The sequence below is a fragment of the Indicator indicator genome, chromosome 15 (genome assembly GCF_027791375.1).
Source record: "Indicator indicator isolate 239-I01 chromosome 15, UM_Iind_1.1, whole genome shotgun sequence".
NCBI classification, from domain to species: Eukaryota; Metazoa; Chordata; class Aves; order Piciformes; family Indicatoridae; genus Indicator; species Indicator indicator.
This window is the reverse complement of record NC_072024.1, coordinates 12,286,096-12,311,718: the sequence shown is the minus strand read 5'-3', so window position 1 is coordinate 12,311,718 and position 25,623 is coordinate 12,286,096. Positions and strand designations below refer to the sequence as shown.

Genomic DNA, 25,623 nt, shown 5'->3' with positions numbered 1-25,623 from the left:
CACTCTCTGTACTAGTGTTTATTGTAAAATACATATAACATCAACAGACCATGTGCCCTACACCTATAGGAGGAGACATTCCCTGAGCCTAAATGCTGGCAATTAAATTGTGATGCATTCAGAAAAAGACCATGCTCACCTTAGCCCTCTATAGTAATGATATCAATAGAAATTAAACAGTGTTCAAGGGGCAGCAACCATACATTTTAGACTGAAAGTGTGATGGGTAAGATGAGACACATTCAGCAGACTCCCAGGTCACATTTTGAAACAGAGGGCCACCAACATTGCATCTGCAGAAAAGCAGATACACAGTCGACTCTCAAACTAGCAGATGGTTTGCAAGACCAGGAAAGCAAACTTAAAGCACCCACTCTGTCTTTTACAACTTCACAAGCATGAGTTTTGCATGGAAAAAAATGCATGTGTACATTGTTAACGGATGCAGGTCCTAACTGTTTCACTTTGATTATTTCTTTTCAACTGCCTTGTTTCTGATGCCTTTTAAAAAGAAGCACAACAGCTTCTAACTGTTTATTCAACATCTTAAAGAAAAATTATTCCTGGCAGGTCTTGGGCTCCCCCCATTGACTTCTCAATAGCAGCTAACATCCAAGCCTTATTCAATGCTCTGCTGCTGTCCAGAGAAGCTTTTCTGGGTGGGATGTTGAGTCTTTACAACAATGAAGATGTGATTGCTCTCTTGCTGTGCCTATGCTCACTATATTTTAGCTGTACCACTGCTAACAGAAGTTATTGCTATGCCCAGCCCTTCCTGGAGAGCACTGCTACTCAGCTGAAGAGCTTATTTTCCTCTTTCTTCAATGGAGGAAGAATAATAATTTCTCCCTAAGGTCTTCACCCCTTCCTCCCTGGCCAAAATCTCTTATGATGTGAAAGACTCTCCCAGTCTCAGAACTGGAGTTATTATACTCTCTGCATTATGTGTACCAGCAGCACTCCAGCGAGCTGATTGTAATATACTTAATGGTGCCAAAATTTGTGAATGTGCCAGAAGGCTCCTGACATCGTTTGCCACGAACACTAATCCATAAACTCTGAGCTGCAGGCCATCTGCATGTCACCCAAATAGCTGGCTATCAAGTCAGGTTTTCAACAGCCTCCAGCATGGCTCCGTTTCCAATAACTCTCCATTGTCAGTGTTGACAAAGGGTGTAATAATGCTCATGGCTAAGGATTTTGGCTGTCTCCTGGCTTATGACTAATTTCTGTGGTAATTCAAGGATAGTCATTTGTTATTTTTTCTGAAGAAGTAATCAGTCTCTCTTTTCTTCTTTCTCCCCATGAAATCTTTGTGGCTTTGGGAAGATCTAGAGCTCCTTCTCCAAACCCAGAAATGCAGTTCTAAAATGCAGCACTGTTATTCTTCTCCTGCTACAAACACGGTAAGCTCCCATAAGGTCAGGGAAGGCACTGGAATGATGTGAGAAAGAGTAAGGTCACAGTTCAGGGCTTTTGTCAGCTTCTTGATATTTAAGACACATTCTCTACTCTTTCTTAGCTGAGTTACAGCATTCTGGATATACAAGTGACAGCAACCTTAGGGAATACCACTTCATAGACAGATCCACAATGGATTATAAATCTGGAGGTAGGTCATACTCTTTCCTTTCCTGTGCTATGACCTGAGAATTCAGTCAGAGAACAAAGGAATATGGCTGGAAGAGAGCTCTCTGGCTATTCTCTACTATTAAATCAACTGCCTTCAGCAGCACTGAGGCTTACAGCTATCTGAACATACCTGAGGAAAGGTGCAAGCCCAGGTGACACAAGAATTTGATTTTAAATAAAAGGACAGCTAAAGACTTTCACATTGTATTGGTGAAAACAGTTCCCTCATTCTTTTCTATCAGCCAGTTCCTTCCTTCAAATATCTTCTTGCAAACAACTTCATTTGGAAACTCTTAAAAAAAAAAAAACAAAAAACAAAAAAAAAAAACCCACAAAACTGCTGTCTGCATCACTTTGTCTTTTGCAGTCTTTTTTAATGGCAGAGACTGTGTTACTCTGTGTTTTCCAGAATGGTGTGTAGTTTTATACTTTTAAATATAGGATGAGACATTTATGATGTGAAGAGCCCTCTGGTCCTGTGCAAGTGCTGTGGAAATTATGCATACTCTAGTCTAGTCTAGTCTAGTCCAGTCCATAAACCTCCCCTATGAGTTTCTACCTCAATACTTTCCCATGGCACATTTTGCTACCTCATGAAGAACTATTTTATGTGGTTTGTTTTTTACTAATCCTGAGACTAAGGTGAGTAATGCATAAGAGAGAACTGTCTTAATGAGACCAGTTCCTTTTATTCTACCTGTTTATATTACAGAAATCAGACCAAGGCCTTTCATGGGGCAGGTGGGGAAGCTTACTGTCATCATGTCAGCTTTTTGTATAGCTTCTTAGTGGCCTGCAAGGAGCCATAGTTCAAGCATGTTTAAACCTTAAATACGTCTTTCACACTCCTGTGTTTAAAAGAATTTCCTGGGTCTTTCCATAAGCCACTTGCCCCTTCCTCTAAATCTCTTCTTTCAAACCACTTCATTCAGACACATTTATTTAATTTCTGTTGTTCCAAATATTTTGAGGGCGAAAAAACTCCACAGATCAAAAGCAAGATTCGGAGCTTATACTGTCAACAATAATCAGTTACTAGATGCTGCACAGGAAGGATACTTAATGGGGCAGTCCCTTCCTTTCTACAGTTGTCTTCCCTCTTTCTTCAGAGTTCAATTCTCTCCTTTTCTCTCAGCCATCAACAGTGACTGACAACATGGCAAAATCTCACCTCCCTGCTCTCTCCTCCACTCCAGCTTTGAGGAAATCAAAACTAAGCAAGACAATGCCATTATAGTGCTTTCAGGTCATCCATTTGTGTTCTGAGTTGGCATTGCCTCCCTGATCTATTCTTCATGGAATCATAGAATTATGGAATAGGTTGTGTTGGAAGGGACCTTGACAAGTTACGTAGTTGCACTCCCCTGCAGTGAGCAGGGACATGTTTAACTAGATCAGGTTGCTGAGAGCACTTTCCAACCTGACCTTCAATGTCTCCAGGGAGGGGCTTTTACCACCTTTCCAGGCAACCTGTTTCAGCATTTCCACCTCCCTTATTGTAAAAAATGTCTTCCTTTTATCCAGTTTGAATCTATCCTCTTTTAGTTTAAAAACTAAAACGTTACCCCATTCTTGTTCTAAGGTAACAGTGACAAAAACAGCCAACAGTAGAAAAAGTACAGAAGGGAAAGAAAACCTGTCAAGTGACACAATTTGTCTTGGACATTTATTCCTCATGGGACTTGGCACATTGCCTTCAGTGTTGAACACTTCAGCAGAAAAAGATACTTTGAGTATTTATTACAGTCTTTGGCCTTTCTGAATCTGATGGATGCCCAGGTCAATGTGAAAATCCACCAGCCTTCAGTGACACACACACTTAAGCTTGTGATATTAATGCCTGCAAGAATACTAAGGGTAACAATGATTGTCATCAGTAAAAGGAGTCTGAGAAGCAGGGAGAAAAATCAGGCGAAGCTAGGAATGAAACAAGCCATTTTGGCTGGATATGAAGTACAGTGGACAGTTCTGGCCCCTGCATGTTATGACCAAACTTAGCAGCTGCAAGTACTGTATCTGCTTTCTTGTGTGCTGATACTGAAATAAGAGGCTGTAAAACTTAGATTTGTTTTTCTCTGTGGGGAGTGTAGTAACACTTAGTCTAGAACTCCTTCCTTGCCAACATTCAAATAAATGTAATATATTTTTTTCAAGCTCGCTGGGCAGTGAACACCAGAGAGACATGTGATCAAAATGAAATTAAACAAGTTAATTCAGTGGTCTCCCACCAGGCCCATTTTCATCACAAGCAGTATTACAGTTTTTATATGCGATTATTCTTAGCCTTAGTAAATAGCAGAAGGGCTGGTCTGTGGCAGGCGTGGGAAGGAGTGCTGGACTTTATTACCTGCTTTGTTACAATCTTCGTATTGAACCTTACTAAATTGCTCTGTTTCTACGCTTTCCTCACCTACAGAAAATTATTTCTGATACTCAGAAGCTTGCAGGGTTTGATTTAGTGAAGTTCTTAAATGCTAAACAAGGGCAAGCACTTTATGGCTGCAGAAAGCAGCTGCTGCAGTTGGCACTGCAGGGAGGTAACCAGGTTCTTGGGACCTCAGCACACAGCCCAGCATTCCCCAGTGAAAACCCTCACAAAGCAGGGGAAAAAAAGAGACAAGATTGCTCCTGACTTATGCCCTGATGTGATGTGCTCTTCGTGATGTTCGAGGACGTCTCCCTCCACCTTCCGCTCCTGACAGTTACCACGATTCTTGGGAAAAGAGGTATGTGCAATGATAAGCAGCACTTCAGCATCCCCTTCCTTTACCTCTCTGACGTGTAACAAAAGAGACCTTCTTTCTACCAACGGGTTCTCAAGCCACGATCCATTTTATTGGAGAGCTCCAACTGTACCCCTGTTCTCCTCATGCATGAGGGACCCACGCACCAAGTGAAGGCAGAAGTGAGGCGACTCCCTTGTACAGAGGCCGTACAGCTTCCCCGCTCAGGCTTTGCCCTGATTTATAGTGCACCGAGTGGGAACAAACCCACCACCCCCGTCCCCGGTGAGAGTCTTTGTTCCGCGCCGGGACACGGGGCAATGGCCGCCAACACGGGATCGAACTCTCCGGAGGTGAGAACTGGGAGCAGGGGAAATACCTACGACCCCTGACCCAACTCCAGCTCTCGTCTGTCCCTTTCCTAGTGGAACTATTTGCCCTGTCTGGTTTCTGGAAGGGCCGCAGACCCCAGGCACAAGCGAGCGCTGTAGGCGTGACCACCCCCTCACCACCCGAGCCCAGCGCGGCCGCCGGCCGCATGGGACAGCGCCACTACGCCTGCGCCTTCGTGTCTCACACCTCTTGGGTGATTCCACACTGCCTCCAAAGGGGATGGGGGGGAACACTTAAAAACAGGCAGGCTTATCTTCTGTTGTATCACCTTTACATTAAAACCGACGCTTCTACTTCTGACGTAAAGGTATTTTACTATTTTACAATGCGTCAGGGTGCATGTAGCTGAAAGACAGGACGTCAAGTGTTCTTCGGTATTTTGCCATGCCCCCTCCCGCGTAAGTCGGTCTGACTCGTCACCTTCCCCGCTCCGGAAGGGGCGGGGTGGGGTTGTGGGTCAGTGCGGGCGTCGGGCGCGGTGCCGCTTTTGGGTGAGCAGGGAAGGTACCGGGCGTTTTTGGGGCTCTTCGCCTTAGTCCCCGGTCCTGCCATGCCGCCGCCGGGCCAGACCCAGCTCCCAGACTGGGATGGCCTGAAGCTTCGCGTGCAGACCCTCATCGCCTCCCACCGCGTCATGATCTTCAGCAAGAGCTATTGTCCCTACTGCAATAAGGTGAGGCGGCGGTGGGAGGTGTTTCGGCGCGCTCCTCTGGTGGGCCCTCCTCTGGGGTCGCCAGCCGCCGGAAAGGGGACTCCGGGAGCCGCTTCCCTCGGCTGGCCGGGAGGAGGAGGCGGGCCTGGCGCGGCCCCCGAGCGAGGCGGGAGACATCAGCCCTGAGGGCGCCCGCGCGAGCGCGGCTGGTGGCCCGCCCCGGGCGGGGGAAGTGCGCAAGGGAAAGAGGGATGGGAGGTGAGGGGTGCTGCTGCTTGTGATGGCGCCCTTGGGGTTTAGAGAGCATAAAAGGAGGGCTGTAGCCATCCCACTGAAATTAAGCACTCGATGCCACCCCGTAGAAATCCTTTTACCAAGCCTGAAACAAGTCAGAGCTTCTAGCTGGTGCGTTTAGTACCTCTTTCCCTTTGCCACATGGGTGAAGAGGTAGGCGAATGTGTGGGAAGCTCTGCACAGGTTGCTTGTTTTTCTGCTCTCTGCTCTGCTGTTACCTGAAAGTCAGGCTGCTGGTTGTGTTCCTTTCTTACGGAGTTTGAGCACCACGTTGGTGTTGATCTGGGACCAAGTTGCATCTCTGGGGAAGGCTAAATTAACTGCTCTTTTTAAATTTGGTGGAGAAAGTTGACTCAAAAGTGAGTGTAAGCTCTAAATGTTGACCATAATATATGTTTTTGTTTTTTAAGAAACCCACAACACTATTAATCGTGATATTTAGAGAAAAATACCTTTCTAGCCCTTATGATGCATCAGTATCACAGGGTAGCTGTAAGTAGTGAGTCAGAGTCATTAATGAAAAACAGAATCTTTACTAGAATTTCATGACACCAACATGCTATAGTCACAGCCTATACAAAATCTGTGTCTTTGTAGGCACTGTGATTCATGGATGTTTACAAAGAGCATGTTATGAAGTGTTGGTTAAACATCATAATGCCGTATTTGATGTGGCCATGGTGGAAAAACATAATTGGAACTGTGGAGTTCCTCGGTGGAACTGACAACCAGGGAAACACTCAGAAGCTGCACTCCCATGTGTAGCTTAGGTTTAATTCCAGTAACACTTGTGAGGGAGGAGAACTGTGAACTATGAGCCTATTGTAGAAAACTTCAATGAATATATCCTGTCCCACTTGCAGTTTCATTAAGGTTTTAGAAAGAAAACCTCTGTGTACAAGAGGATAGGCAAAACCAATGCCTTCTCTCCAGGAATGTTTTGGCAGAAAGTGTAGCGTATTATGCAGCTCAAAGCCTTCTAAAATTGGCTCACTTAGCAACTTACTTAATCAGAGTTTTAGCAAATGAAGGGTTGGAGTCTTGCTCCAGTCCAACTGACAAAAATGTTATCTTCTGTTGGGGAAAATTCTTTTTGTTGAAGACCTCAGTCCATTGAGAAATACTTGGTTGTCACTGTCTATATTGCTCTGTGTACTTTTAGTGATTGTGATTGCTCAAGTGTTGATGTGCAGGACGTTCAGTACAGTTTTATTGAGATCATGTGATGTCATAGTAAGTTTTTAAACCATACAACCTTTTCATCCATCTGTTTCTAGTGTTAGTGTGGGGTTAGACTAACACAAGGAGCTTAAGGGAAAACAGACTTGATTGTAGTTCAGTAATTAAATTCCAGGTTAGTGATGTTGCCTGCATTTGTTCAGAGCTTCTCCATTAGGCAGGATTACTTGCTTCAGGGAAACAATCAGATATGAGGAGTATTATCTTTGTTGTCTGGGAAAAAGGAAGAAGTAATATTGTGAGTAGGGGGGTCTTGTGGCCCTTTCTAAGAGGGAGAGTAGAAAGACTATGTGAATCTCGATGAAAGAACGGGTGGTAAAATTTGGGGATGGGAGGAGGAGCTAATTTCTCTAGTAGGCAGATTTTGTTGGCTTATTTTCCTGTTCGGAATAAAAGAGAAAGGTAATACATTGAACAAAACATGTAGAAGAGGTATATATTGCAGAGAGAGAATTAGGAGAAGAAAGATTATGTGACACATCAACTGATAAACATCTGCAACAGTATGAGGGTTAACAACCCCCACCACTGGAGACTTAGAAAATAGTGAAAAGAGTGGGAGAACAATGGGTAATGCAGCATTCTTGCTGGCTGATCTAGTGTGTAGAATTAATGAAGTAGATATAATCTGAAAACTTAGTTACACTCTGGTACTTAGGCTGTAATCGCGTAGTTTTGAGTTCTCAATGATGGACAGACAAATAGCACGCAATGTCTGTCTTTTACTGGGGATGGTTATTAGCAATGTGCCTTTGGTAGGATTAATAGAAAAAAACATGATGATATTTAGCACTAGTGCAGAGAACACTCAAGCTTTTATAAGGGCCTAATTTGGGGGATGGGAAGAATTTTTTATTTCACATGGGAGGTAGACATGCTGAAAGAAAATTTTAAGATTGCTTTCCTTCACAAAAGCACTGCAAGTAAATGCTCTGAGTTGATTCTGTTCGTGTTAGTAGCACGACTAGGCAATTGTGCAGTTCTTTTTCTGCAAATTCAAATTTTGCTCAATTGCTTTAGTGAGGTAGTAATAGAAAGTGGATGGTGCTAAAATTACTTCCTTGTCAAAACTTAACTTGACTGTTCTTTACTTTCTCACCACCTTGAAAATGTTTGATATTAAGATAGAAATGCATACAGAAAGCATAGGGTTTTAGCACAGAAAATTGCCAAATCTGAACAGTGATACATTGAAATGATTTTAAGAGCAACATACAATTATTGTTTAACTTCACTACTTGAAGATTGTTTCAAACCTGCTTACTTACCCTAGTGACAGAAAGCATCTCCAGGAAGAGTTTTTTTTAGAATGTTAGAACACTTCCTCAGTTTCAGAGAGATTTACTCTTAAATAGTATCTGGAAATTTTCTAGTCTCTCTTTTGTGAAAACTGGAAGAGTTTAGTAAGTGAATGGTTGCATTGATCAGATAGGAAGTCAATGGTTGTAGCAGTGACCATGCAACGTAATATCTTGTTCCAGATACTTGTTGGAGAAAATAAATTTTTCAGGATTGGTGTATAAGGAAGGACATTTCCCAGTGTACAGCTGAAGTTTCCAGCACTGTGTGGCTCAGGAATTTCTTGACCTGAGTTTGTATTAGTTTTATTGAGTTAAAAGTTTTCAGCAGATCTTCCTTTCATAAGTTGGTCTAGTAGCTCTTTTGATCTCCTTTTAATTTTGGTTTTTACAACATCAGGTGGCTGTAAATTCTCTGGTTTATGTATTGTATGAAAGTTTACTTCATTTTCATTTCAAATTTGCTTTCTGGTAAATGCAGTTGTCACTGTTTGCTCTAGTGAGCATTTCTCAGGTATCATTTCCTGTTCATCTTATCTAGATATTACTCATGATTTGTGTGTGTTACCTTTCTTCTCCTCCTAATCATTTTCAAAATGGAAATAATCAATTATCTCCTGTCTGTATTTAAGATTTCATAACTAATCATATACTTGTTACTTTTGTTTCTCTCTAATTCGTTAGCACAACACAAGCATGATCCATTCATAAGGTCAAATAGCTACTAATTAGGATGCTGGCATTCATCTGATTTTTTTTTTCCCTCTATTTCCTTTTTTTCAGTAGAAAATAAAGGTTGCCTAAATGCAACTTAAATGCAATTGTCTTAAATCTGTCCTTTCTTGAGTGGGAACCCTTTCTTGTTCAGTCCTACCACTTGCCACCTGCTGTTGCAATACTTTAGCAGGTGGGGGTTTTGTTGTTGTTTAAAAAGCACTAATGGAAACTTACCTGTTACTCTGCTGCTTTGCTGCAAACTAAAACAGCTGCCAAGTAGCTGATTTTGTGACTTCCCTTCAAGTTCTTGGCTTGTCACTTCATAGTACCAATGCCTTTAAGCTTTGCTTTCTAGGTTTTTCTATAGAGTTCAGCTTGGGCTTTTTAGCAGCAGTTGCAGAGCAGGAGGTCTGGAACAGTAGTTTCAATGCTGTTTTACTTTGTTCAGTCTGTAGCTGTAGTCATTCCAGTAAGCAAATCCAAAGGTAATAGTGAGTTTAGGACAAAAGTTTTCAGAGCCACCTAGATGGTTAGAAGACTGAAGCACAGAATGTGTGAAGAAGGAGTTCAGTTTGTTCAACCTTGAGAAGGCTAAGGAGGGATTTTCATTACCAAGTGGGAAGACAACCATATTCTTCTCAGAGTCGCTGAGTGAAAGAGTAAGGGCCAATAAATGCACGTTGGAATCAGTGATACTCCAGTGAAATAAAGCAGAATCTTTTACTGTGAGTATGGTCAAACACTGGAACAGCCCAGTGAGGTTATGGTTTGTCTGTCCTAGATATTCAGATCTAGAGTGGACAGTGCTTGAGCAACCTGATCAACCTTCACACCTGGCTCTGCTTTGAACAGGGTGTTGGACCAGATGGCCTCTAAAGTTCCCTTAAAATTTAATTATGCTACAATTGTAGAAGTAATGTAATCAGTTACAGAAGCAGAGCTTATTTTTGTATATTACAGTTGATACATGATGTAGTAAGAAATTTCCCATGTAGTTGGGATAACATACAAAATACAAAAGCTTTTTCCGCATCAAGCTGGCACTCCAGTAGAAAGCACTGGAATACTCAGCCTTTTGTGTAGACACAGCATGGATCATAGCAACATTAAAAACATTTTATTCATCGTATGTTAGACATCTTTAAGCTTCTCAGGTGTGAGTCAACTTACTCTAGTGAAGTGCTGTCAATAAATTGGAGGTTCATCAGAAAGCTCCTTGTAAAAGATTTCTTCTGAATTGGCAGCAGCTAGATGTGCTTCATTGTTCAGACTCCAGGCTGGCAAGAGGATCTATCACACAGACATTTAGTGCTTCCTGCTAGAGGTGTTTTCACAACCAGATTGTCTGCATTGGAGCAGATATGTCTTCATGCATCACCTTAAAATGTCTTCTTGCACAAGTAAGTGCAAATTTTATGTTGAAGGAGTAAATGCTGCTGTATATAAGGCTACATCCTGTACTGTGAAGTATGGTGGTGTCCATCTGGAAGGACAGGTCAGTTTCAGTACTGCCTGTTTACCAAATAATGTTATCATAAAAATAGCATTTCTTTTTAGGCTACCTGAGGGTACCCTGTGTCCATTCAGAACTGATGCTAGAACACTCAGAACTCTTGTCAGGGAGGGGAGTGGTAAATTTCAATGAAGTTGTCGTAGAGCATTTAGTTGGGGTTTTTAAAATTTATTTTATTTTTAAGAGTAGACTTGTATATAGAGGTTTTTAGTGCTGACTTTTAGATGCATGAAATATGTTTCTAGTGATACTGTATCCGAGTTTATTCATGGTTGTGTAGAAGAGCAGCAGCCTTTTATTGACCAAGTGTCTTTAGAATGCTTCTCATGCTTAATGGAGAAGAGTAGCAATTTAGAAGGTTAAAAAATGTAATTGTTACATTCTGGTGTTAACTCCCTCAGTATTTCACAAGCAAAGGATGACTGATTTAGTAAAACCATGTCAAACAAGTTAGAACCACTCCTGCCTGATTCTGGAGGCTGAAGCAGGTGTTGTTAAACAGCAAGCCCAAAATCAGAGCTGGAAAAGAATTCCAGAGATCATCTAGTCTCATCCCTTGCCTCAGGATAGGAGAAGCCATAGTTCAAATAGATTTTTCATGCACTTTGAAGCCTGTCACTGATGACATCTACCTAGGCAATATGTTCTAGTGTCTTGCTATTAGGAAAAACTTTTCCTGAAGTCCATTCTCAATCTCTTGACACAGTTCAAAACTACTAGTTCTTGTTCCATCTGCTGCTTCTTCTCATTTTCCTTAAGGTAGTCAGTGATGTATTTAAACACAGCTAATTCTTTCTCCATCTTTTCTATATTAAACCCAACTCGTTGACTCCTTACAGTAATTGTTCTCTGGTTGTTCTAAAAACTTTCTGAAGTACAGCAACCAAAAGTGAATGTAGGGCAGGTAGGCACAACTTGTCTTACTGCTGAGGCCACTTGGAAAGTGCAACCTTGTCTGCAGCTTTTTATTTATTTATTTATTTGCATGTCAGTGTTTTGTTTTGCATATTATCCTTCTTATTTTCTTTTCTTTCTTCTTTCTCTTAGTACTGTAAAGGAATCTGGCTGCTACTTCATCCCTCTTATTGATGTTTTTCAATGTAGTAGTTATTCTCATGGCTTTTGCTATCTGTTGGGGATGGAGAAGTCTGTAACATGGCAAGTTGTATTTAGAAATCTTTTATCACCGTAACTGTGTTGGAAAGTTTTTGTGGATGTGGGATGCTTCTAAGTAGCCCAGTTTTGTGAGGAGTATGCAAAACAGAGTAGTAGTGCCAAACTTGAGCAAAGCCATGTAGAGCTACATGCTTGAAGCATAATAACTGAGACTTAAGTTACCTGTGTAACAATCAAGTTTCACCTTGAGCTGTCTATCAGAACTTGTGACACCTTTACACTAGCACTGTGCTTTTCTTTCACTTGTAGGTTAAAGAACTTTTCCGCTCCATTCGTGTGGAGTACTATGCTTTGGAACTTGATGTCATTGGTAAGTAGAAAAATCTGTCCCATGCTGCTTAATGTGATTGAAACTCTGTGACTACAGCACTCCTTAAGCTGTTTGAACTAATCAGAGTATATGAAGCAATTAAAATCGATTATTATATATGCAGAGATAAAAGTGATTAGGCTTCAATGTAGATTTTAATGCAGGATGTGTTTTTAATGTAACTGAAGGCTTTGAGTCTTTCTGTACAAATCATCAACTGATAGTGGATGTGAGATCTTACTTTCTCTGAGAAGCTCTGTCTTTGGTGAAAAGCCTGTGGTATTTTTCTCCTGCCCCAAGTTCTTTGGTGGCCTTGGGTGAATTGTTAATATTTGACTTGGTGTATCTGTGACCTTTGTAGGGAAAGTTGCTGAGTCATTGGCAGGAGGGGTAAATTCCAGTACATTGGCTCGTTTTCTCGAAAGCCAAATCTGCTATAGTTTTAAGATTTGTATAGTGCATTCTACATATAGGTACATAATGTATGTAGCTTTTAATGTTATATTAAGACAAGTGGTTTTTAACATAATTTTTAGTAAACACTTGATTGCACAGTTGGTCAGCTGTTGAATGTGTATTATTAATTGTTTTTACATACAAAACTTAGTTTCCAGTACTTTTTCAAGTGCTAATGGATACTTTGGAGTGTTTGTGCCTAAGCAGTATTTGAAAAAATATTCTTTTTTATTGATCTGTAGTGTCTTGTCTTACTTATTTTTACTTTTTAATAAAATCATGATTCTGTAAACTATACCCCAAGATACGCAAAGTACTAAGCACAGCCTTCTCACTTATTACTTCTAATTAATAATGTATTTCCTTTGCAATTGCTCTGATTATTGATACTAAATAAATATGGGAACAAAAATATTTTAGGCAAATTGATTACTATAAAGTCTTGTTTCCACATTTACTGCTGAGCAGCTGCTGAGAGATCCAAAAAGAGCCTGTGTGTAGGTGCTAATGATTCAGATAAGTCAGTCAGGCAATGATAATCTTAAAATTGGAAGGCTTAAGACTGTGCGGTGGGTAGGAAGTCTGGAGGTAGCTTTGGTTTAAGTGGCAGTGCATGTTCGTTCTTCCCAGCCCCACATTCTTACAACATAGGGCTGCTGGCAAAACTACATGAATTTACTCTGAACATACTGCAAAACCAGACAATTATCCTGAAAGAAAAGCTGTCTGTATGATCTTCTGTGATACCTGGAAAAGTTTGGGGTTTTGGTTTGGGGTTTTTTTGTGTGTAGTACCAAGCGGTGCTCTCAGGAACAAGCTGATAAGAATAGAGGAGACAGAGACTAACTGATTTCTTCAACTTTACTCCATTCTGTTGAATAGAGCTCGAAGCACCAATTTATCCTTGGTATTTAAGTATGCTCTTTTGAGAAGTAGTTTCTGAAGACTTGCTTATGTTCAGGAAATCTACAAATGTGGTTATGACAGAATTGTTCTCTTGGCAGGCTCACAGTATAGTGTAGTCCAAACCTTTAATGTTTTAGGTTGTTTTAAAAGCTCTTTTCTTGCAATTTGTTCTATTGTATACCTGTTTCTTTTATTCTTAGACGATGGGCCCAGTATTCAGCAAGTATTAGCAGAACTAACTAATCAGAGGACAGTGCCTAATGTATTTGTGAATGGAACTCACGTAGGGGGCTGTGATGCAACTTACCAGGTAACATTTCTTTAAAAATTATCTGGAAGTAGACTATTGAGTGAATTTTGGTTCTATTATGTCACTCAAAATTTAATTAAGTGATCCCTAGATCAGAGAAGGCAATGCAGTTCAGGTTTTTTGGTCAGAGATGTGTGTGGTGATTTTATTTTTATTTTTCATCCCAGGCTTATCAGGATGGATCACTGCAGAAACTTCTTGGTGATAGCAAAGATCTAGAACCCTATGATTATGACCTCATTATTATTGGTGGAGGATCAGGTGGACTTGCATGTTCCAAGGTATGACAATTGCATTAAAGAATAGGTTGTATATGAAACTTCTTCAAAAGTTAGTTCCTCTATTAATCACAATAGTACAAAACAGTCTATATTTTTATGATTATTACAGTTCAACTTGTTAATTAATGAATAATTAGTGGTTTACTAATGTGCTCGCTCAGAAGATCATGGTCTCTGTGGACCAGTTTCTAGCCAATGTCTACTCAGGTCTCAATCCTAATAATAGGTTTTAGGTTCCTGTCTGAGGGTGGAACCAAAAGGTTTTTAAGTATATCCTCTTCATATGTGGCACTTTAACACTTCCGGGCAGTAATCTGAAAAATTTAAAAGCTGCATTTCAAGTACTGTTTAGGATCTTAAAGGATTATTTAGCATCATCTAAAATTAAGCACTTCAAGCTATATTCTCAAGGAACTGATTCATTCTTTAGTTCTCTTTCTAGCTGCTTTTTTTTTTTCAGATGCATAGAGATTGTGTACCTCTGTTGTTCAGAGTGCCTCAGGACTCAATACGTGGATTCGGTTTTCTGCCTGAGGGATTTGAATACCCAATTCCCATCTCTCAGCCAGGTGTCCTAACCACCAATTTACAGTTTGGGCACAGAGATGTTATTCTGAACAGCCTTGGCAGTTGCTGCACAACAATACAGTTAAACATGCAGCTCTCACTAGAGAAAGATAAGGCACACAGGAGAAGGTGACAATTGAATTCTTCAGTTAACCAGTTGAGCGTTTTCAGAATGTTCCATATCTTTCCTCACATCAGTTATAAATGGGTGATAATTGCCAAACTCTTCAGAGTGGGAGGAGTCAGATATTGGCTTGTTTGAGCCAGCATTGCAGAAACTGCAGAAGTTCTTAAACAGATTTGAGGCACCTAAAGGTTTGATTCAGAGCTGTTAAAAGATCAAATAATGGGGTGATGTGGGTACCTAGTAATTCCTTGGATGGAGTGTTACAGGTTTATTCAGGTTGGAAAGGATGATAGGAGGATATCTAGGTTAAACTCCCACTCCAAGCAGGCTGAGCTGTGAGGGCAAACAAGATTGTGCAGGACCTTATTCACTGGGGTCTTGAAAATAGCTAAGGATGGAGATGGCACAACCTTTCTGGGAAACCTGTTTCACTGCTTGAGTTTCTTCATGGTGTCAAAGTTCCTTACGTTTGGCCTAAAATTCTTATTTCAAGTTGCAGCCATTGTCTTCTGTCCCTCCACTGCTTGCCAGTGTGAAGAGCCTGGTTTGGTCATCTCAATTACTTCCTTGTAGGTATTGGAAATTGGCTGTTGGATCCCTTCCAAATATGCCTTTTTCTAGGCTGAATGTGTCATGTTTCCTTACCCTCCTCTCAAAGCATGTGCTCCAGTCCCCTGAACTGTCTGCCTTGAACTGTCACCAGTTCATTTAAGTCAGTTTTCTTCCATAAACATAACAAGTTAGTGCTGCACTCCTGAGAGAGGGAGAACTAACAACATAAATATTTCTTTGGGTGATACAGAAAAACATAGGCTGATAAGCCCACCTTGTCTTTTCTTCAGATTGTGGCTTTTGACAGTGTAGGATAATGTGGATGCAGCACTGAATTATAGGCATTCAGAGTTTGGAAGAAAGTAATAGTTTTTGAGGGATTTCAGGGTTCTTTTTCTACTGAAGGAGGTACAAGAGCCGTATATGAGATGAGTCTATTGGTGCTAAGTGCATTGTTACTGTAAATGAGCAGATAGGCTTTCCTGGTCAGGCAAAAGTTCAGTGATGCTGATCTGTCTCTCTGTCTTTTCTAGGAAGCTGCTTCCTTGGGAAAGAAAGTAATGGTATTAGATTATGTTGTTCCAACGCCGCTTGGAACCTCATGGGGTGAGCTTCTCTGAACCTCAATTTTATGGCATTTGAGTGGCACTGATATACTGAGTTGCTGGGTATTACGTATTTGTCTTCTTAGAAGTTGTGGCTGAATTCCTGCAGTTCTGGAACGTGAATAATAAAGGAATTTTCCTGGCATGTCTGCTTTTGTAGACAGTCATTTCTGTTTTGTGCATTGTTAACTCTGAGTTTGTTGTCAAATGTTATTCTAGTTCTCTCTGTGTGTGTGTGTTCACATTCCCATGTTTGTGGGGTGGTTTTTGCCCTTTTTTTGTTTTCTGTTTAATTATTTCTAGTTCATGGACAACTGGTGTAGGCAACCTCTAGAACAGTATGACTGTATGGCTGTGCATGCTTCACCTTTCTGTAATTAAAGACCAACTGCTGTCTGACCTTGTTAATTTTATTGGCAGTTGAGGATGGTTAAGGAACTTCACTGGTCAAATTTTATTAAATTGAGGTATGAATGTGCTTTCATAGCTAAGATTTCAACCAAATGCATATTTCTAATTCTATGAAACAGGAGTTACTAAACTCTAGAAATCCTGGGCTTTTTGTCTTTCTGTCTTGCCAGTCTAAAATTAAAGCAGTCTGGAGTACGTTTCCTGGGTCTATTTGACAGCACACTGTACCCTTCTTGGTTCAGTCAGCAAGTAAACATCTTAAACTGAATACAAACCTGTAAGCTTAGTGTGTTCATTGTATTTTAAAATGTCTCTTAAAACAAACTTCATGTTAATTTTGTGGCTAGAGCAAGCATCAACTAAGCATGATAGGAAAAGCAGGATAAAGATCCTATTTGTGCAGGTAATAACATGACTCTTTCCATCTTAGGACTTGGTGGCACGTGTGTAAATGTAGGCTGCATTCCTAAGAAGCTAATGCATCAAGCAGCACTTCTGGGTCAGGCACTCCAAGATTCAAGGAAATACGGGTGGCAGTATGACGAACAAGGTTAGTAAAAACAAGACAGACCAAGACTGTACAAGTGGGACTCTGAGCTTGAGATTGTTCTTGTACTTTGGATTTTGTAAACCAGAGGCAGAGTTTGAGTAGTTCTTAGGTGGATCAGAAGGCATTTTCCTCCTTGAGTCATCAAACCATCAGGACTGAAAGCCAATTGTATTTTGTTCCCTATATTATCTGAATTAAATGATAAAAGTTCTAGAATGAGCTTATTTCAGATTGTAACGAGTCGGGTAAATATTAGCGTAGTAGAACTTTAACGTGTATCATCCTTCCTGATCATAATGTTTTCTTAGCATCATATATAATGAATAAAACTTGATTGGTTTGTTTGTTTAAGAGTTTATTGCACTTTAGTTTCTTTTAAATATGGCATTAATGTTTTGTTTCAGTTAAACACAACTGGGAGGTCATGGTAGAAGCAATTCAAAACTATATTGGCTCTTTAAACTGGGGTTATCGAGTGTCCTTAAGAGAGAAGTCTGTGACGTACGTCAATTCTTATGGAGAATTCGTTGAACCACACAAAATTAAGGTCTGTGCTGTATTTAAAATGCTGTTGTGGGAGGAAGAGCTTGTGTTTTAAAATGGCCTTTTCAAATCCCACAAGGAAAAGGGTGCATCTTGACACTGCCAGCTTAAGTCAGCTGAAGTTAAAGTCATTGGAGAAACAAGTTGTTGGTTCTAATTTTTATTGTACTGTATTACATGCGACAGTGTTTGCAAACCTAGTAAGTGTAAAGTAAGATTAATGTGGATATCTGTAAACTTGTGTTTTGCATGCATAGAGACAGACAGTCTCAGTTGCTAACTTCATGACTGAGGTCAACAGACCTCAGGGTAATGGGGGAAAAGAAAAGAAAAGCTTCAGCTGTATGATTTTGCTACTTTGAAAATTTTCATACTAAAACATAAACTATCGAAATTTAATTCAGATGAAAGATTTGCATGACAGCACTACTAGAGCCTTATGCTGTATCAGCATAAGAATTTAACTGTCAGTGTTGCAAGACAAAACACGTGCTGGCAGTCTTACTGTAGCATGCATATTGAAGACAGCTGCTTGGTTCAGTGGGTGTAATTGTCTATTTTCGACATGGGGTTGTGAACTACATGTGTTTCAAACCCAGGGTGGCACTGAAAAGATAGTATTATGCTCAACTTAACTCATCTACCAATTGTTCCAAGTGTCCTATATGCAGGTCCTTTATATAAGTGTCCTTATTCAGTAAATGAAGGAGGACAGAAAGACTTCCAGCAGGACTAGATATCTCCTGAGTTCTCTTCCCAAGGAATTACATGATGACTTGATGGGGAGGAAGCTTCCCTTCAGCTGTGTTGTGAAATAACTAAAGAGGAAAAATGAAAGGTAGATTTTGAGATGCATTAGAAACATGAAATTGCCCAAAATCGAGGGCCTGTAGAGGTCAAATTAGCTTGAATTCATTTAAGGTTGGGTCTTCAGCCTCCTGAAATCATGTAGCTAGATACTTTTGTATTTCTACATTAGCCTAAGAACTAATTGATGTCACTGTCATTGTGTTGGCCTTTTATTGTAAGTAGGGAACAGGGGGGCTTTTGTTGGGGCTTTTTGTAACTTCAGTGTAAAGTTGATATGAACAATTCAATCTAAGTGAGTACCTGAAATGGGCAGGATGCAGAGAGTGAATGATTTTAAGTGCTCTGATGTGAGAAAAGCCTCATAGCTTGTGATTTAACCCTATTGTTCTTCAGTGACCTACCTAACTTTTCTAAATGCATTGGTTCTTGCTTGAAGCTGCTTGGTCGGTCTTGATTCTTGAATATATCCACAATATTTAAGGGAAGGATTACATAATTTAAATTTTTTAAAAAATTTTCTCTTAAAATCTGTTCTTACAAAAATGGCTTTCTTAATTGTTTCTGTGTAAACAGGCAACTAACAGAAAAGGACAAGTAACCTATTACACAGCAGAGACTTTTGTGCTGGCAACTGGAGAAAGGCCTAGATATCTGGGTATCCCAGGAGATAAAGAATACTGCATTACAAGGTGAGATGAAAAGGCATACAGATTGGGTTTTGTTTTCTCTCATGTTTGCAAAGACAAAGAAGCTTGTGTGAAGAGCACCTTTTAACTTACATTTATTTTCTTTCTAGTGATGACCTCTTCTCCCTGCCTTACTGCCCTGGCAAAACTCTAGTTGTGGGTGCTTCTTATGTGGCTCTAGAGTGTGCAGGATTTCTTGCTGGTCTAGGGCTAGATGTCACAGTCATGGTGCGTTCTATCCTCCTCCGGGGCTTTGACCAAGAAATGGCAGAAAGAGTAGGAGCTCACATGGAAACGCATGGTGTGAAGTTCATCAGGAAGTTTGTACCTGTTCAGGCAAGTGTTCTCTTTAGGTTTCTTCTCTCCATGCAAAATTACTGTAAAGAACATATATAGAATACATGTACTGTTGGAAGGCTTTAATTCTGTATAGGAAGAAAAGTTTTATGAGATTAAGCTTTTCTTTCTTACTGATGGTCTGAAGTGACCTCTGCTGTTTAGGGTCATTCTAAGCTTACAAATATTTATACAGGTTGAACAGCTGGAGGAAGGCATGCCTGGAAGACTGAAAGTGACAGCAAAGTCTACTGAGGGGTCAGAAGTCTTTGTAGAAGAATACAACACTGTAAGCATTTTGGATTTGAAATAACTAAATATAGCAGCACATGAAAATACATTAAAATACTTTTACATTGTATGGGAAAAAAAGGGAAATTTTGGAAAATTGTTTGCAGAAAAAATTAATATTCATCTTCAGCTGCTTTATGCCAGAAGAATCAGTGAAACTTGATATGCCTGGAATTTAGTAAATAAAAACAATGTTGCTTCTGGGTTTGTTCTGATACGAATAGTTTTGCAATTTATTGCATTTCTGAAACAAGTTGCACATAGAGGAGTCTGAACTGTGGGTGGCTCTTTCAAACAAAATTTGGAGAAGTCACTTCAATCATATTTCACAGTTTCTTCAGAAAAATACTAAAAAGTATCATGCAAATTATGCTTTTCTTGCATCAATTAATTTAATTTTGGGGTGGTTTTCTTTTTTTTTAGGTTTTGATAGCTGTTGGACGTGATTCATGTACCAGAAATATTGGTTTAGAGACAATTGGTGTGAAAATCAATGAGAAGTGAGTATTGCTCAGCTCCCTTAAACCATCAAATACTACGATTTTTTATTTCTTTTTTTTTCCTCTTTACCAACAGCTAATGACTGATGATTGGGGGCAGGGGGGAAATCCTTGGTCTTCTACCTGATAATTATGTGAACCTTCAAAACCTTTTCTCTCCTGGCTTCTAGTACAGTTAGTCATTAACTCCATTTCTTTTCTGTTCTGAGTTAATACCTACTTTTTGACCACTCTACTTAGGGAATAAATTTAATGTATTTGCTTAATATACTTATAAACTACAGTTCAATATTCTGTTAAAATAAATGTTTTACTCAGCTCATGCAAAAAGTTAATCTGGGGATTTAAAGAGGCAGCAAGCTATTCACTTACAGATTGAACTTTTTTCTTTTTTCTCCCTGACTTCAGAGTAAAGAGGTGCAAAGGAGGAGGCAGGATTATGTTGTTCAGGAGAAAGAAAAATTAAGATCAGGTTGCACCACCTAACAGTTTACTAAGCCAACTTACTTAAGCCTGTGAGTTGATATTGCAGCTCTTTCCCCATAGGAGAAAATGTACATTGCAAGCTATATAATAATCAAGTTAAAGATCCTAAGTCCAAAGAAGTCAGAGTAATTTCATTGTCACCAGGCACGTACTGTGGCTCAGGTTAAAACTGGCCACTGAATACAGGCTTCATAGGTAATTGATGCTCTGAAGAGTTTGCAGTTGAAGTAAAAGAGGCCCAAACATTATTTAATAAAATGTGTTTAGTAATTAGAAGGACATCTTTGTAGGAGATGCTATTCTTCCCTCTTTTTGCTGAGCAATGAGGAAGGTTGTGATACTGAACTCCATTCACTTTTCTGTTTGTTTTAAAGGAATGGGAAAGTACCTGTAAATGATGAAGAACAAACCAATGTGCCTTATGTTTATGCTATTGGAGATATATTGGAAGGAAAGCTTGAACTTACTCCAGTTGCAATTCAAGCAGGGAAACTGCTAGCCCAGAGGCTTTATGGTGGTAGTTCCAAAAAGGTAAAGCTGTAAGAATACAACTTCAACTTTTTTTTCTGTGCTTTTTGCCTCAAAAATGTGGTAGCATGACCTATTTGCCCACTTGATTGTGGGCACTGCACATCTTTTTGTAAAAAGACCCAAAAAGTGCTAACACAACTTTTCCTATTATGTGCTATGTAGAACTTGCATAGTCTAAATACAAATTTTGTTTTTTATTTTTAGTGTGACTATATCAATGTACCAACGACAGTGTTTACTCCTTTAGAGTATGGCTGCTGTGGGTTAGCTGAGGAAAGAGCAATAGAAGAATATGGAAAGCAAAACTTGGAGGTGAGAGCACTCAAGGCTTGTCTAGCTTGTAGCTTGAGAATGTTTTTCTTGGGCCTTGCTGCTTTATGCTCAAGGCATAGTGTCAAAAGAAGATTGTCAGGTTAGTTAGGTCTTTGATCTTGGAGGTCTTGCCATCTGGCTAACAACTTATGGAACTCCCAGAAATCCAGAACTGGACTTGATAATATTAGAACTGTGTGTAGCTGTTTGCAAGCTGCCAAAAAGCATTTGGCTTCAGGATGCCAAATTCAGGTTGCAGAACTGTAGATGTGTGGTGTGTTTTTTTTTTTTTGTTGTTGTTGTTGTCATGCATTAAAGAATTACTGCTGAAGTATACTGCACTCCTGGGATGAACTATCTATTTTCTGCCTGCTCGCTGTACTCAAAATGGGAATTAATTTCTTCCTGACCTTGTCTTACAGCTATAATAGTATCAGGCATAACTTCTGTGTTTTGTGCTAATTTCTAGCTTCACACTTTTCTGAAGTTTCATTAGACACAAGGCATGTGAACAGCTCTTACTCCTTATGTCTTTCAAATAGTTGGTGTTTTTTAGCTGCTTCTGTGAACTGTTTTGCAGAATGGGTTCAAACTTACTGTAGCTAGATAGCAATTTTGTACTACTGAAGCACTTTTCTTTCTGAAAGTAAGATGCTAAAATGCTGTGTCTTATAGCTGTTGCTGTTTTAAGCAAGTATGCAAATCAGAGGTGCATGGTTTGAGTCAAATCTTCCTGTAATGACTTTTGGAGAGTGGGCTGCTTGGGCAGGGAAGGGACAAAAATCACTCCCTTTCTTTCTTGTCATCTTGCCAGGTTTATCACAGTTTGTTCTGGCCACTCGAATGGACAGTACCAGGCAGAGATAACAATACTTGTTATGCAAAGATTATCTGCAATAAACAGGACAATGTAAGTAGCAAGTTGGAATGGATATGCTGAGTGTAGTCTTGAAATTTCTTTTCAGACCAGCCAAAAAACTAGTGTCTTCTATTTGGCCTGCTGGAGGCCAGCTCTACCTATTCTGTTAGTATAAATATTTGGTTTAGGATGTCTAATCAAGTTGGAAGGGGCAGATTATTTTGTTTTGTTTTGTTGATTTTTTTGATAACAGGTGTTTGAGGAAGAGGTAGCTTTATGCATTATGAAACGTTGTCCTATTAAGGAGAAGATCTATGAAGAAATTCACCAGGGTTTTTCTTCCTAAGTGGGTTTTCAGTAACTGTACTATCTGGTGTCTTCCTTTGTTTCTGGACCTTGAGGTTTTTGCCTTTTGTGAAGTGCATGTTTTTGTAGGTTTAGAAACTTGGGAAACCTGTGTTTGGTTCTAGAAAATTGATAATAAATGGGAATTTCTAGTGATGACTATGTTCTTGTTGCAAAAATGTACCAATACTGTCCAGTATGTTTCCCCAAAACTATCTGAAAGAATAGGCAGTGGAAGATATTTATTTTTTGTATGGAGAGAAGGAATAATGCTGAAACAGCATGGCTTTTAAGATAAGAGGAAGAAAGCTTACTCTCTTCTTTATTAGCCGACCTAACCCTTTATCAAGGTCTGCAGAAAGGCTCAAAGTTCTGCTTTAATTGGAACCCTTTTGGAAATAATCCAAATTAAAAGAAAACAGTGGAAGGAGAGACTTGATTTAGCTGTAAGAGGTTCCTAGGATTCTGGAGGAAAATATAAGGGAAATAGGATACAAATTGCTCATAGTACAAGCAAAGTAAATGCACTGTCTTGCAGATCATGGCCACACCTGGGCTAGGACATCTCTGAATGTATGAGAAAGGAAAATGTTTTAGAACACCCCTTTTGATAAGCCAATTATTGAAACAAATGGAAACAAACCACACCCAATTTCAACTTGTTTTTTATAGCCTAGTACCATCACTTCTGATCTCATTACAGAGACAGTTTGCTCAAAATTCAAGACTACGATGTTTTCATTTTCCTTATTAACTGTTTGAGGAGGAAGGGAACAGCCAGGGAAGCTCTTCAGGATCAGATTTTTAACAAATAATATAAACAGGTCCTCCATTTGAACTAATTTCCATGTAGAAAAATAACTTTAAATCTGAATGTACTAAACATATTGTACATCTATAAAATCCTAAAACTAGCTGACAAACTAGAATCTCTTTAGTTTTAGGCAATATCTTTTATGTAATGCTGTGTAACAAATTCAAAATTCATTCAAAGACTTGTTTCATTCTGCTGTAACAGACTGAAAAGGGCTTGGTGAAGTACTTTCTGCAGAGTAGTTTTTGGGTTGATTTTGTATTAAGGATTTTGCTATGAACTTGCTTGCATAACATTTTCAGTGTAGTGGGAGTTACATGTTAGAACTTTTGTTAAAAACTTTACCTGTGCTAACTTCTGTTTTCCTCTCACCTGTCTTTAAAGAATCGTGTGATAGGATTTCATGTTCTTGGACCAAACGCGGGTGAAGTTACCCAAGGTTTTGCTGCTGCAATAAAATGTGGTCTCACCAAAGAATCACTTGATGAAACAATTGGTATCCATCCTACCTGTGCAGAGGTAAGAGAGAGGGGAAGGGCACAGTTTGATTTAAAACCTGCTTTTAAAGGTTGTTACTTAAATGCAAGGAAAGAATACTGCATTGTATTTTATGAGATTTGTTTGGCATTTGGTTAACTTCCAACCCTGAGATATTGACATGTGATAGAAAATGTTAATTTGGCATTGCAACTTGTTTTCCATTGTAACAGTTCAAAGAAATCTACTGTTGTTACACTTTTCAAGAGGAGACCAATAGGGGCATGTAGGTGATACTACAGAGCAACAGTAAACAAGCCATTCTTTTGGTGTCTTACAGGTGTTCACTACAATGGATATTACAAAATCTTCAGGACAAGACATCACTCAAAGAGGCTGCTGAGGTTAAACCTGCTGTTTTACATGTTTTCATGTTGTACACACTGGGTTCTGTGGAAGCCCTGAGTACAACCAACTGCTTTGCAGCAAAATATTTGCATCAGTACCACTGTATGTACTGCAGCTGGAGTGGTGCCTTTGTGTGGCTTCCTCAGTAAACAGTGTTGCAAATGGAAACAGTAATACAGCAGGGAAACCTTGAACTGTAAATCCTGGCTTTGCTTGGAATCAGCACTTTCTGTGCTTTTTTGACGTTTTAGCTCAGAACCTTATTGTGAGGTGAGCTATAACTGATGGCTGCCATGCAAAGTTGGGAGATCTCTTCGTCTGGTCAGATGACTAAACTCCTGAAGGAAATTCTTAAAGTTGCACAAGTTAAAGCTAATGCTTCTAAGCTCCAGTGTCTTGTACAAATGCCTGAGATAGAAGACAAATAAATAATCGAATGATTATTTCCAACAGTTTTTGGTTGATTGATTTATCTCCTTTGATGCATTTTGTTTTACTTAATTATATATTCAGTTGAGTCAAGATGGCACAAATAGGATGCAGTGTTGACTAGGGCAGTTCAAGCACTAGTCTCCCACCTCAACCAGACTAAAACTTCAAAGTAATCTAAGACATGTTGTTAACATTCATAGTTGTCTGACTTCAGGTGACATCATGTCTTTAAGAGAGAAATTTCAGCTGTAGACACCTCGTTGGTCAGGATTGAAGAGCATAAGAGCAAAGCCTTGTTAGTTTGCTCTTGCTGTTTGTGACTATTTAGTGCTAATACTCTCAAATCTGATTTCAGCTCTGTTACGTAAAGCATCAGAGAACCCAGAACTGTAAATCTGTGCTCTTACGTGAAGTATTGAAGCCTTGGAGGAGCAGGATCTGAGAGTATCTGTGCCACTAATACAGTAGATGCCTGTCCATGATGGTCATAAGCGTTGTATAGAATTCCTCTCTGATGCAATGCATCTTCAAAGAACAATGACTTGGTGTGCTATCATGCTTTATTTGGCTTTGTGTACAGTCAATACTCTGTGGAAGCTTTCTTCCATCCCTAGCATTCTGCTCTGGGGGAATCGTGCTTGAATTTGGCTCTTAGTTTTGTCCAAAGAGATGTTTTTAAAAGTCTATTCTGAACATTGTATAATAGTAAACAGTTGTTAACTATTTAATCTATGATGTACCATGGAATTTGAAGTTCAATAAACAATGCGTACAACACTTTGTGGTGTCTGACCTCATGGTTTATGTTACCACATGCTTCAGGTTTGGTTGTGCTTCAATTGCATTATCACATGCAATGCTAAAACCTCTGCAGACTCGTGTGCTGTAATCTTTCAAATGGAGAAACAAGTTTTGTTGCCACATCTATGGGCTTGCTCAAGAAATCAAAAATAATTCTACTTCGCTGCAGTCTCTCAGTTTAGACTGAGAACACAATTTCATATCACTTCTGTATACTGAGAAGATCCTCAGTACGTGTGGTGTAGTGTTTTAACTGCAGCGCAGCTGAAGATGCTCAGTA

The 25,623-nt window shown here is 39.6% G+C and overlaps 1 protein-coding gene across 2 annotated transcripts; it reads left to right on the top strand.

Annotated features, from left to right (window-relative positions):
- Nucleotides 1-5,250: 5,250 nt before the first annotated feature.
- Nucleotides 5,251-25,304, top strand: TXNRD3 (thioredoxin reductase 3). Of its 2 annotated transcripts, XM_054387544.1 has the most exons (16): nucleotides 5,251-5,421; nucleotides 11,887-11,947; nucleotides 13,510-13,619; nucleotides 13,787-13,900; nucleotides 15,680-15,752; nucleotides 16,593-16,712; nucleotides 17,117-17,259; nucleotides 18,639-18,754; nucleotides 18,862-19,087; nucleotides 19,284-19,376; nucleotides 19,802-19,878; nucleotides 20,739-20,895; nucleotides 21,100-21,207; nucleotides 22,022-22,117; nucleotides 23,610-23,744; nucleotides 24,043-25,304. In XM_054387544.1, exons 1-16 carry the CDS (start codon nucleotides 5,299-5,301, stop codon nucleotides 24,103-24,105), a joined length of 1,815 nt encoding a protein of 604 aa, XP_054243519.1. In that variant the 5' UTR covers nucleotides 5,251-5,298; the 3' UTR covers nucleotides 24,106-25,304. The 2 variants fall into 2 exon arrangements, with proteins under 2 accessions (XP_054243519.1, XP_054243518.1); XM_054387543.1 differs by lacking the exon at nucleotides 21,100-21,207 and having other exon boundaries at nucleotides 5,270-5,421.
- The last annotated feature ends 319 nt before the right edge of the window (nucleotides 25,305-25,623 follow it).

What these genes read in the sequence shown, in the direction of transcription:
- TXNRD3 (XM_054387544.1), top strand. Translation starts at nt 5,299, where the DNA reads ATGCCGCCGCCGGGCCAGACCCAGCTCCCAGACTGGGATGGCCTGAAG. An exon ending in GTGGACTTGCATGTTCCAAG is followed by an intron (nt 13,901 to 15,679) that starts GTATGACAATTG and finishes TGTCTTTTCTAG; the next exon opens with GAAGCTGCTTCCTTGGGAAA. An exon ending in ATGGAAAGCAAAACTTGGAG is followed by an intron (nt 21,208 to 22,021) that starts GTGAGAGCACTC and finishes TCATCTTGCCAG; the next exon opens with GTTTATCACAGTTTGTTCTG.